Below are 13,210 nucleotides of genomic sequence, written 5' to 3'. Positions count from 1 at the left end.
CGCTTTCGTCTCAATAAAGTGCGAAACCTTGCGTTTCTATCCTGGGTGCATTTATTCTCACGGACGCACAAGATCATGAACGAAGAAACGAGATGCAGCAGGACGATTATTTTATTCAGTCTTTATTATAAAATACAAAATGGGAACATATTACATAAACACGTAACCTGCACACGGCCTCATAAACCAGAGTGTTCTTGTTCAACAGAATGCTGCAGGTAAATATTACATCACATCCTGTTTAGTGCGGCTGCTCTCGTTTAACGTCCGTCCTCTGTGTCGCGCTACTAAAGCCAGCTTCAGTTTTCTGTAAAACTCCAACGTTTAAAAAAAAACAAAAAAACAGCCTTTTCACTGACTTTGGTGTCCATGCACTAAAATAATGCTTGATTAAAATGTTCAGTTACTACACGACGATGAGGCCAACAGTTTAAAGTCTTAAAACACATTCACTTATAAGGTGCTTCTTCAGTTTTTCCAGACTCTGTGTGTGTGTGTGTGTATGTGTGTGTGCGTTTTACGCCAGTTTTTTCTGACACTCGAACAATAGAGGATATATCTGTTCCACAGCTGAGGCAACACTCTGAACATTTGGTCCTGGGAAGAGAGAAAGAGGTTCAAAGGCATCAGGGACATTTTTTTTTTTTTCTACAGGCCTTACACATTTAAAAACGGTCAATTTAGATGGATAGAATAAGTGTATACACTGGTGTGGTGAAGTGGTGCAGCTCAGAATACACAGTATTTAGGATACCCAGTGATTTGGGGTGAGAGATTTGTTAGCTTCATTATCCTCTGAGCTTCAGTGTAGTGCTTAATTTGTATTAATGTTTTAACGTGATTTCTAAAATGTTCTAATCGCGACTGTAATATATGTAACATCTACAGTTTTCTAATTGTTTTTTTATTAAAACCCATAAATGCTATAAATGCACCCATAAATGCTCTTTAAATGTTTGAACCGAAGGAAAAACACAGCCTTCTTAACCTATTAAATGCCTGCACGCTTAGATTTTTTGTATATATATATATATATATATATATATATATAAGTAAATAAATAAAAATCACCTAAACAGGCAACACTTCGCTGAGGACTGAGCTCGTAGCAAAGAAAGGTGCAAATATCACTTCAGAGATAGGAACTGGTTTATGTCAAATATAATTCTGGGGTAATTTTAAAAACAGTTGAAAAATGACGCAATTTATTTACAATTGCATTATGGGAGAACAATGTTTTTTTAATCATAATCGAGAATCCTTAATAACGTGGAAAAAAAAAAAAATCACCCAGCCCTTACTTCAGTGCAAAACTAAAGAAGCACGTCGCTGAACCGAACATTCTACTTATTTTGAAAAAATGATCATAGTTTAATACTAAGTGGATACAAAGTTCTTCTACCTGATCATCTTTATGCTACGATGAAACATTTCTATCCTGACGGGTGTGGCCTGTTCCGATATGACTCCACCCTCATTTACAGTGCATGAGGGCTCACTGAATTTTTCAGCTATGTCAAGCAGCAGTAGGCAAAGGTTTGGTGTGACAACACTACTTAATAATAAGCAGCTCCTTTATTTATTTATTTATTTATTTAGACACCAAAATAGGGACCAAAGCCCCGCTTTCTTGCTTTCTATTCATATTGGCTTACAATCCCGAGGTTTGTGAATTCACGGGTCAAAGATCACCACTGTAAATTCGCAAGAAGCAAATGCACCTCTTTTACATCCCGTGTCCTTTCTTCTTCTTCTTCTTCAGTAAATCGCCTTTTCTGCTGGGCGAATATTATTTGCATTTGGTTGGAGTGCCGCTTTAGCTGAGAGAGCAGAAAAGCCTACTTTTCAGGCGTCTCCTGTATCGCCGTAGCAAGAGGTCAAAAACTGTACAAGCTACAGCTAAACCTCAGATGTTAACACTTTCTGTGGAAGAGCGGTGTTCTTCCTTCCAGTAGACCTCCAGAGACGTGTGGAATCATCTATGCTGAGGTGTACTGAAGCTGTTCTGGTGGTTCACGTTGGACCGACGCCCTACTAAAACGCTTTTCCTCATTCTAATCTGTCACCTGTCCACCATTTCCTTGGCACTGGGTGAAATTTGACTGCTCTAAGATGACACCCTGCAAGCTGCTTTCAACTCAATAAATCACTCGGTAAGTCTTTATGTAAAGTACTTAATGCTCCAAGCTGTTTATTTCTCCAACAGGCCAAATCCTGAGATATTTTCCATACATTTCAATTCAATCTCTCACAAAGTTTTCCTCACGTTATTTTACGTCATCAAAGATCATATGAGTTCACAAAGGGAGGCGCTGCGTAGTTCTCGTTCGTCCCTTTTGAGTGTAGCGTGTACCTGTAACTGAAGTGTGTAGTGTGTACCTGTAACTGTGACGCTGCCTGTGGAGAACACCTGCACTGTTGCTCTAAGGGTTTTAATTCTGTACGAAGCAGCTGGGTGAAGCTCGGGCTCGTAGCTGAAGGAAAAAAAAAAAACCCACGTGTTTATTAGACATTGTCATTTAGCAGCTTTACAGAAATCTGTACATTTAGGTCCATAATGAGCAAACCAGAGGCGTGAGAGTGGCATGACAACTCCCTGAGACGACATTAGGAAGAACCGTCGAGAGGAACCGGACTCCAAACAGAACCCATCCTCTTCTGGGTGACACCGGATAATGAGATTATAAATCATTACTCTTCTTCAGATCGAGTTCTTTAGTCTTTTGACTACAGCAGCAGCAATTGGGTACAAATCTACAATATCCGTGTGAGAATATCCATCCACACTAAGATCAAATCGAACAGGTGCTTAGCATAGCTGTATTTGGAGCTAAAGCACAAACGATAATCCTGATGTTCTGAAGAACATTTCGGTGATTTCTGAGCTCTAACGCACTCCCTAAACCTGGAAACGAATTCGAATGGAATCGGTGATCTTTGTCAAACTGCTGGATGAGTCCGAGGATCTCTGCAGCCTTCTCACCACCACCACCAGAGGGTGCTGTTACTCTTCTTCTGTGGTGATCAGTACCGTAATTTTAAACATGCTATAAATCAGGGTTAGGTTAGGTTGGGTTAGGGTTCTAGGAGTTTAAATCTCAGGGTTGTCGTAGAGCTACTGTTGGGCCCCTGAGCCTTTAACTCCTCAAATGCTCAGGTCTGTGCTCGTATTTTATTCTGTCTCGCTACGAATGAATGTAATAGCTAAACGGCTTCGCTTTACTCATGAGCTGCTTTGGATGACGGCGTCCGCTGAATAAACAGGTGTAAAAGTGTTTCTCCGTCACACCCCTATGAACAACACGCGCTGCAGGTGTTTGCATTTCCTGCACGTATGACAACTCCAACCCTGTGTTCATGTCAGTATGCGACAGGCTTGTCACGTTCCATCTTAAACCTGTGACGTACAGTGGCACTGAATTTCCTCAGTTTTATGCAAATTCGTGTTGGCTTTGAAGCACCAAATTCAAATGACCGGCGCGAAATACTCTCTCTTTAGTATTTAGGTTCTTCCTGCAATTTAGCTGTAGTATCCTCCATCCATCCATCCATCCATCCATTTCCATACCGCTTATCCTACACAGGGAGCATGAAGCCTATCCCAGGGTACTCGGGGCACTCTGGACAGGGTGCCAACACAATCGCGCACACATTCACACACTACGGACAATCTGAAAATACCAATCAGCATGTCTTTGAACTGGGAGAGGAACCCAGAGGAAACCCCTGAAGCACAGGGAGAACATGCACACAGGATTCTGACCCTCAACCCCAGAGGTGCGAGGCAAACGTGCAAACTACTAATCCACCTTCTTGGTGCTGAGATTTGAACTCATGGACCTATCCCAAAGCCTTGAAATCACAAAGCGTCCACACACGGCACAGGGACAAAAAACAGAAAATAAAGATCGTACCTGGCTATGGGACGGTTGTTCTTGGTGAACTCGATGAGGCGGATCTGAAAAGGCATGGAGCACACTGCCAGGACGTTTACGACCTTAAAATCTGAAAACCTGACCTGCAGGAGAGCACACACATCCATGATTTAACCCAGTGACCAACAGGCATTTACACCGGCAAGGGAATGCGCTACAAAGATAAAGGCCAACCTTGAATCCTATCTTCTGGAGGCAGCGGGCTAACCTCCTGGCACCCACTTTAGCCTCGTCCTCACTACGGAGAGAAAAGATCAAGAATTGTCGTGGAGCTTTTATTAGTGTGCTGACTCGTTAGATTAGACGGATATGGGTAAAAAGAACAAAAGCGCATTCTGTCATTCTGACCTTGTTGCTCCAGTGCAAATGATTTTCCCTGATGACCATATGGAGGCAGTGATGCGAGGTTTGCGGAGCTTCATAAGTACTTTCTGGAAGGACACAAAAAACAAGCACCGTTACGATCAGGATTATGAGGCTGAATTGTCCAGAATAAAAAAAAACAATGTGGCGTGTTGTTATAAGAACGCAGTACAATATATATATTTTTTTTTACCGAAATCCTTTCACAAATCACTGGTCAAAGGTAGAAACTGGAGAGTGTGTGAGTGTGTGTGTGTGTGTGTGTGTGTGTGTGTGTGTGTGTGTATACTACCGGTCAGACGTTCAGAGACACTCGACTGAAATGTTTCTCATGATCTTAAAAAAGCTTTTGATCTGAAGGTGTGTGATTTAAACGTGTGAAATCGGTGTCGTAGACAAAAATATAATCGTGCCGACGTATTCATTTCTTTCATTAGAAAACTAACATTTTATTTACAAAAATATATATATATTTTTTTAAACGGATGACTTTGAAATATTCGAAATATTCCGAAAAGCAGCCGATAAGTGTCCAGCGTAGGTGGGAACTCCTTTAATACTGTTTAAAAAGCATCTCAGGGGGATTCCTCACTTGCCAACTATTAAGAAATAGAGGAAGGGGGCGGGGCTTCCAGGTGGTGTCAGTTAATATCGGGGCGTTCAAAACATCTGCTCAACTCTCAATCGTTCCAGATTCATATGTCAGTCGATTTCATCTGCTGTGTTTATTTGGGGTGGCGGGCGGGGATTACTCTTCTGACATATATTTGACTGATAACTTCTAACAACAACTATGTTTCTGTCCACGGATTTTAAGATGGAAAAAGCGCTGGATGGAAACACCAGAAGCGAATAAAACGGAAAAACTTGTGCGCTCGATTAAGGCGGATTGTTTTTTTTTAATTCGATAAGTAGATACGTGGATAAACTATGACGGAAGCTCGTTCGCCGAATAAATCCCGTCAGAAAAGTCGTGTGGCGTTTGCCTCAACAAATCGTGTGGTTGGATAACTGGCGCGGAAAAGTAAACGACGACGGACAGCGAGACGCACCAGTTTCCCTAGAAGTGACGATTTAGTTTTCTTGACCACGTGGGATGGAAACGGACAAGTCAACGCATATGAAGTTAAATTCGCGATTTTGTATGGAAGCGTAGCTCGAGTACTGTAAATTGTGACGATGTATAAAAGTTGGCAGGTCTGTACTACCTAACCAATCACATTCGAGAACTCAGCAGCGTAGTAGTATAAAGCTTACAGCAGACAACACATTTCTAAAATGATCCGTAAAACCACTAATTCCACACCCATACGCTGCCTTGTGCAACAGTTTGACTCTTTGATTCGTAACGCACCCCTACTTCCGGTCTGTAGATGACGTTATTCCCCTCCAGGCCGATAGTGCGCAGGTTTAAATGACACCTGGTCCTGAAGACAGAAACCACGTTTGTGATGATAATGTCCAGCGCCACATCGTTACTCGGTTCCATGAGGCCTCTTTGGACGGAGTGAGCTTTACAAATACATGTCACGTTCCGGAAGGAGCCTGAAGAAAACAAAAAGCATATCGTTATATATCTAACAGTTCGCCGATGCCGATATAGTCCTGATGACGTCCGCTGAATCCCAAATGCTTCGCAGATCCTTATTCGGGATATCTAGTGCACATGATGTCTAATAGGGAATCAGCTGCTGTAGTTAAAGATGTCCTGTGAATGTAGGTTTCCAAATGCCAACGCTTCGCAGCTCTAATTCCTTATCAGCTCATTTTAAATCAGTTGTGACACTAAATGTAGGATTCAGCATCTGTGAACGTGTGTGCTGTGTGTTAGTATTACTAGTATTGCAGAACAGGTGACTATTTCATTTCCATTTTAGTGACAGAAATTTCATAAAAACGGTGTCCCTATGATGTTGCCTTGGAGTTAAACACGACAGGGCATGCTGTTATAGGAAAATAATCAAAGGATAGAGTGGTGTGATGAATCCTGATGTATTTATTTCACTTAACAATACGCCCCGAAGAGTTTCATCCCTCTTATTCCCCGGCAATCCGACAACGATTACAATTCTGTATATATTAAAGAACGACGTGTTAGATTTGACATGTTAGCTGTTCATGGTTACACCATGTTGTGGAATGAATATAAACAGTCGTTCCCTCACCATCCTCTCGTTCAAAGTTAATGGCACAAAAAAATGCACCGTGTCGGCGTTACTGAGAAACCGCAAAGCCGGCGAAAACGCAACCGTATCGACAAATCATCTGTTTATAGCCCGAGTCCACTACACAAGTCACCGTGTTACTTGTTGTTACTATAGAAATGGTAACCTTAATATAATATAAACCTTTCCGACGGAACTACCGTCAGAGCTGCCGTTATAGAAACATTCATCCGCACCTTCTGACCAATCAGAGTCGGGAATTTAGCACCACGGTATAACATCCGAATCGTTTCTATTGCGCAGTGATGACTTCACGCTACCGAACACATCCTGCCTGAGTCTGATGTGCGTGATGCGGTTTGTATGACGTTAAATTGGAGGCTAGAAGCTTCTCTTCTTGGCTACGTTTACATTTACAGCATTTGGCAGACACCGTTATCCAGGGCGACTTACAGAAGTGCTTTGACCTCTCGATCAATAAATATATCCTGATACTGGTTCACTAGGTCACGGAGTAAGAATACTACCAGTCTAAAAAAACTCTGTTGGGGAGGTAATATACAGTCCGAACAGGATTTCACTGATTGTTTTTTTTTTTTTTGGCTGTGGCTTTTTTCTAAATTTGCAATGCAACTTGTGGAGTCCATCCATCCATCCATCCATCTTCTATAGCGCTTTATCCTTTTCAGGGTCACGGGGAAACCTGGAGCCTATCCCAGGGAGCATCGGGCACGAGGCGGGGTACACCCTGCACAGGGTGCCAATCAACTTGTGGAGTTTTTGTTGCTCTTCCGTGGAAAAGTACCCGAATTGGCGAAATCGCAATCGCACGGAATTGTTTTGCGCGCTCTTTCACGGTGATGTTTGCTGGTAAATGAGATTTTTTAGCTGTGCTCATGAATCGAAGAGGGCTTTGGATGAATGCGTGTTTTGCGATGATGTCACATGGCGCGCCAACACAAATCTGCGGAAATTTGGATAAATTGCAAGCTCCTTGGAATACTGTGGAGTTTGCTTGATCTTTGTGTTCATTTCTGTGATCGCAAAATCCTGGAGGGACTGAATATAGTAAGAAAAGCAAACAGACAACTTTTTTTTTTTTTTTTTACATTTTACATTAACCTCATAGCTCCAGTGTTGAGTGTCTTAAAAAAGAAAACTTCAAACTGACCCCAAACATGGCTGATTTCCTACATTTGAAAGGCCAAAAGACCATGACGTGTTTAATTTTTGGCTTATGTACACTATATGAGCAAAAGATTGTGGACACCTGATCATCACACCCGTACAGTATGTGGTTCTTCCCCAAACTGTTCCCACAAAGTTGGAAGCACAATTACAATTAATTGTATAAAATGTCTTTGTGTGCTGTAGCTTGACAATTTCCCTTCCCTGGAACTAAGACGCGGGATAGGCTCCAGGTTTCCCCGTGACCCTGAAAAGGATAAAGCGGTATAGAAGATGGGTGGATGGAACTAAGACGCTCGAACCTGTTCCAGCGTGACGATGCATCTGTGCACAGCCAAAGCGAGCTCCATGAAGTCATGGTGTGTGAAGGGTATAGTAGAAGAACTGAACTCGAGTGTCCTGTACAGATCCCTGACCTCAACCCCACTGAACACCGACTGCACCCCAGACCTCCTCAACATCAGTACCTGATCTCCCTAATGCTCTTAAATCTGAATGATCACTAATCCCCACAGCCACGCCCCAAAATCTAGTCTAAAGCCTTCCCAGAAGACTGATGCTTATCATAACAACAGGAAAGCAGGACTAAATCTGGAATGTACAGGTGTGACAGTCAGGAGTCCACATACTTTTGGTCATATGCTGTATTCCTTCGAGATGGATTTGTTTATTTTTCATATGCAGAATGCTTAAAGTGGTATTTGATGAGATGAGATTAGCATTAGCTCTGCTAGCTAACCAGACCTGCAGTATATTTTCTTTCGCAAGATATAACCTTCATAAGCTTTTTGCATCCTTTTTAAAGTGTTAATGTGCTGAACCCAGACTTACTGATTTTATATCTGTATCTGTTTTACCGATCAGGTATTTAACACATCATTCTGCGTTCTTTTCTTGTCTTGTTATTCATTCAGTCTTCCCTAGAGAGCTTGCTAGCTACCAAAATTAACACCGCCCCCTTTTTCCGCTTCCAGTTTGTAATAACGCGTTATAAACAGTCCATAATGTTATTAGGAGTCACAGAATGTCTGCTACTAACCGCGCTACTAACTCCACTAGCTTGTTATGACTAATCACGTTACCTGACAAGCGCTGGCGAAGAAATTAAAAAATAAATAAATAAACAACTTACTTGATAAACTGAGAAGTTTTTTTTGGTTCTTTTTCGAGGAAATAATTCTACGAAGTGGAAATACTGTTTTTTTGTTCAGAATACTGCTGTCGGTGTCGGGAGATTAATAAAAGAGCTACACGACGATTATGATACACAAAACTAAACAAAGGCTTTTCCGTACTGGCTCATACATAGCAACAGACAAGCGGCCATTGGTATCGGTGACGTCACTTCCTGTTGCCGTGGTTGGAAGAGTTGTTATGCCGATGTTCTAGCGCCGCGCAGTGTATTCGGAGGATAATGCAGTGTATATTGCAGTACAGGTTCATTTCACGCATGTTAAGGAAAATTAAAATGGCGTCGAAATGATACTCGGTTACAAGCAGAATTATGGAGCGAAAAATCTCATCGAGTCGGCTTGCTTGGAGTCAAAAAGCATCTACACTGTACACATACAGTATATACTGTACTTAATGTACTTTGTACTTAATAGGTGTGAGGCGAATGTGCTAACCACTAAGCCACCGTGCGGACTGATGATGATTTTGTTAAAAAAAAGAAAAGAAAAGCAAAAATAACCTGAGTAGCATAACAGCCACACAAGAGATAGATACAACTATTCAATATTAGGCACATTAAGCAAATGTCTTTCATTATGCTTATTTATCAGAGCCCTTAAAGCTTTTTTTTTAATTCCACTTACAGTATAAAGAAAAATAAATGTACAAATCACATGCAACATAACATTAAGTGCTTAAAAACGACATGTCCCTTTCACATATGAATCATGTGATTATTTCGATGTGAATTTCATGTGATTTTTATGTAAGGGATCCCTGCCTTGCATCCGATGTACCTGGGATACACTCCGGATCCACTGTGAATGAATCAGTGAATCAGTGAATCAATGAATCATCATGACTTAGAAAGAAAGCTGATAAGGATCACTTAATTGTTTGAGAACTATGTGTTTAGAATTGTTGGTGTCTTTTTCCGTATTATTTGAGATCACGTATGAAAAAATGTCTTCTTGATGGATTACACAGCCCTAATGTTCTGCTTAGACGTGTTTACAAAGTGTAATGCCTTGAATCAAACTACAACTGCACCGTTTTCACATACACTTTAGTAAAAGTTGGGCTTCCACCACGCACCCCTAAATCCAACACCGTTCCAGAACACCACTTAGAGGTTTGGTCTGACACCGTTTCTGTGATCGGCCGTAGCTGTAAGACGCTCTTTATTCACAGCTTTCCACGGCTGTGTTTATTTTGTCCTGTCTCACGTCCAGTTTTGAAGGTCAGCAGCTTTTTTTTTTTTTGTCCAAAGTGGACACATCTGGTCCGAGTGCGTTGTTTGTGGTTTGCGGTTTTTGGAAAGGTGACAGCCGAATTGGAAGTGGCGATTTTGACGTTGCTGAGACGAGAACCGGGCGTTGAGGGTTCTCAGCTGTTCTAGTGGACCATGAATGAGAACGGAGAACAGGAACATTTTAGTGAATGAACTGAAGTCTGGGATGGTACGTCCCGTGCGTCTCTGGTCTTGGACTATCGTTTAAACACATGCTAAGGGAATGTGTCCTTTTATGAGGATATTATCAGTGAGGTTCCCGGGAGATATGCAAGATTGCTTTTATCTGCCTTTCTCTCTGCCTCTTTTTTTTTTTTATAAGAATGTGTTTACAGAGGCATCTGAAGTTCACTTATTTGGACTTTTGTACTCCTTATGCCCTCTCTCTCTCTCTCTCTCTCTCTCTCTCTCTCTCTCTCTCTCTCTCTCTCTGTATCTGCCTCTGAACTGGACCTTTCCCAAGCACAACAACACAATAGCTTTCGAATGATTCAGTGCTGTTGTTTGTTCTTCCTTGGTTACCAGATAGGCTTTGTGAGATCTCGAGGGCCACTCTGGCAGAAATATACTGATGTAAATAAAATAAATTCTGCTTGGAAAACGCTTGTAGAGATGTCCCGAGCTGTTTACTATAAAGCCTGAGATTTAAAGCAGGTTAGGCTAGTGTCGGACCACAAGCGACGTCCCCAGCCCGTACCCCTCCTCCCCCGTTCCCTACTTTTCCTCCCCACCGCTGCAGCCTTCAGAGTCTTAAGTGTGTTTATAGACTATAAAATAGAACTTAATGTCATTGAAATTCTCTTCCTGAGAGAAATAATGCAGTGCTCATTGAGATAGAAGATACATAAACAGGCAGCACAGAGAATAAACACATTCTCCATCACTCCCTTTAGTCCTGAGAGAGGTCAGCCTGAGAACATGGCTTCTCTTCTCTTCTCTTCTCTTCTCTTCACTTTGCTTCTCTTCTCTTCTCTTTGCTTCTCTTCTCTTCTCTTCTCTTCGCTTTTCTTCGCTTCTCTTCTCTTCGCTTCTCTTCTCTTCGCTTTTCTTCGCTTCTCTTCTCTTCTCTTCTCTTCACTCTTCTCCTCTCCTCTTCTCTTTTTGTCTCTTCTCTTCTTCTTTCATCTATTTTCTTCTTGTCTTATTTTTTCCCTGGTCTCCTCTTCTCTGCTACTTTCTCTTATTTCTTCTCGTCTCACTTAATCTCATCTCAATCTTATTTCATCTTGTTTCTCTTCTCCTCACTTCTAGTTTCTTGTCTTCTCATGTCTTCTCTTGTCTTCTCCTTTTCTTCCTCTTGCCTCCTCTTCTCTTCTTGTTTCTTTCTCATCTCACTTAATCTCATCTCAATCTTGTTTCTCATTTCTTCACCTTTCTTCTCTTCTAGTTTCATGTCTTTTCCTGTGTTCTTCTCCTCTCTTCTTTTTTCTCATCTCCTCTTCTCTTCTAGTTTCTTCTCGTCCTTTCTTCTTTCTTCTCGTCTCATTTAATCTCATCTTAATCTTATTTCATCTTGTTTTTTTTCCTCTTCTCTTCTCATAATATCTTCTCCTTTGTTCTTTTCATCTTTCTTCTCTTCACTTCCCTTTTTTCTTCTTGTCTTTCTTTGCTTCACTTCTCCTTTCTCCTGTTCTCTTCTTATTTCTCTCATTCTTCTTTTCCCATTTCTTTTATTCTCATTTCTTCTCCTCTCTTTTTTCTTCTTCTTTTCTCTTCTCATCTCGTTTTGTTTCTCAGTCTCAGCTCCTCTCTTATCTTATCTGTGTGTCTTGGCTTGTCTCTTGTCCTCTCCGTCTATCTAATATTGCCTTATATCTTCTCTTTTTGTCATAACCCTTGTCCCCTTCCCAACTCTCATCTGAGTTCTTCTCCGCTCGTCTCTTTTCCCACTCCTCTCTCCTTTTGTCCTTTCCTCTCTTGTCCACTCTTCTCATCTCCCCTGCTCTTGCATTGCCTCTCCTTCTCTCCTCCTGTCTCAGCTCTTGTCTTGTCTCAGTTCTTCTGTTCTCCTGTACTTGACTCTTCTCCTCTACTTTCCTGCCTTCTCTGTTTGTCTGCTCTACGGTCATCTCTTCTCCTTCTTGCTCTTGTTTCCTCTCCTCTCATCCAGTCTCATCTCATTTCTTCTTACTCTTATTTCTACTTCACTCCGCTCATCTTGACTTCTCTCATTTCCTCTAGTCTCCTCTCAACATCTGTCTCATCTCAGAGCACGACTTATCTTCTCTTTACTTTTCTTGTATTCCCATTTCTATACTTGTCTTCTCCTTTATTCTCTTCTCTTCTCACTTGATCTCATTTTCATTCAACCTATTTTCATTCATCTTCCTGTCCTCCTTTCTGCTGCTCTCTTCACCTTACTTTTCTTGTCTTCTCCTTTATTCTCTTCTCTTTTCCTCATTTTCTTCTCTTCTCTTCTCTTCTCACTTCATCTTATCTTATTCATCTTATTTAATCTTCCTGCCCTCTTTTCTGCTCTCCTCTTCTCCTATCTTCTGCTTTATTTTCTTCTGTTCTCATTTCTGAACTTGTCTTTGCCTTTATTTTCTTCTCTTCTCATTCATCTTATCTCATTCATCCAGTTTCATCTTCCTGTCCTCCTTTCTGCTCTTCTCTTCTCCTTCCTTTTCTTGTTTTTTCCTCCTTTGTTCTCTTCTCCTTTGTTTTCTTGTCTTGTCTTCTCATTTTTTCATCTCATTTAATTCCTATCATGTAATTTCATCTCCTTCTCCTTTCTGGTTTCTCTTTTTCTTTTTTTCTCCTCAAGTCTAATCTCATGCCCTCCTCTCTCTTCCTCTCCTCTTCTGTCCTCTTTTCATCTCTCCTCTCATTTTCAGTGTCGGTTAGCAGAGTCCTTCTGTGGGTCAGACTAAGGAAGTCCTGGAGCTGTTACTCGCTTTGCAAGAAAACCAACATAAATCATCATGTAGAAACTGCTCTCTGTCAATATAACTCTTGTAAAGAGGGGCATGGGGTCATCTCGGGCTGGGAGCAAGGGTCTTACAGGCCTGCATTTGGAGGGGAGTGTTTAGAGTTAGCGAAGAGGCACAGCAGAAACGAGTGCTTGGCTGCTCTCAGAGTCTGAGTTTCAGCAA

At 41.5% G+C, this 13,210-nt stretch overlaps 1 protein-coding gene across 2 annotated transcripts; it reads right to left on the bottom strand.

The window, feature by feature from the left end:
- Positions 1-93: 93 nt before the first annotated feature.
- On the bottom strand, positions 94-9,542 carry tbpl1 (TBP-like 1). 2 transcript variants are annotated; one of them, XM_053644442.1, is made up of 7 exons: positions 8,784-9,542; positions 5,659-5,843; positions 4,284-4,366; positions 4,110-4,173; positions 3,915-4,018; positions 2,380-2,474; positions 94-597 (listed from the first exon to the last, which is right to left on the bottom strand). In XM_053644442.1, the coding sequence occupies exons 2-7, from the start codon at positions 5,785-5,787 to the stop codon at positions 518-520; spliced, it is 555 nt and encodes a 184-aa protein (XP_053500417.1). In that variant the 5' UTR covers positions 5,788-5,843; positions 8,784-9,542; the 3' UTR covers positions 94-517. The 2 variants fall into 2 exon arrangements, with proteins under 2 accessions (XP_053500417.1, XP_053500416.1); XM_053644441.1 differs by having other exon boundaries at positions 5,653-5,843; positions 8,784-9,029.
- Positions 9,543-13,210: the final 3,668 nt, after the last annotated feature.

The sequence above is a fragment of the Ictalurus furcatus genome, chromosome 15 (genome assembly GCF_023375685.1).
Source record: "Ictalurus furcatus strain D&B chromosome 15, Billie_1.0, whole genome shotgun sequence".
Taxonomy (NCBI): domain Eukaryota; kingdom Metazoa; phylum Chordata; class Actinopteri; order Siluriformes; family Ictaluridae; genus Ictalurus; species Ictalurus furcatus.
This window is presented reverse-complemented; position numbering and strand designations above follow the sequence as displayed.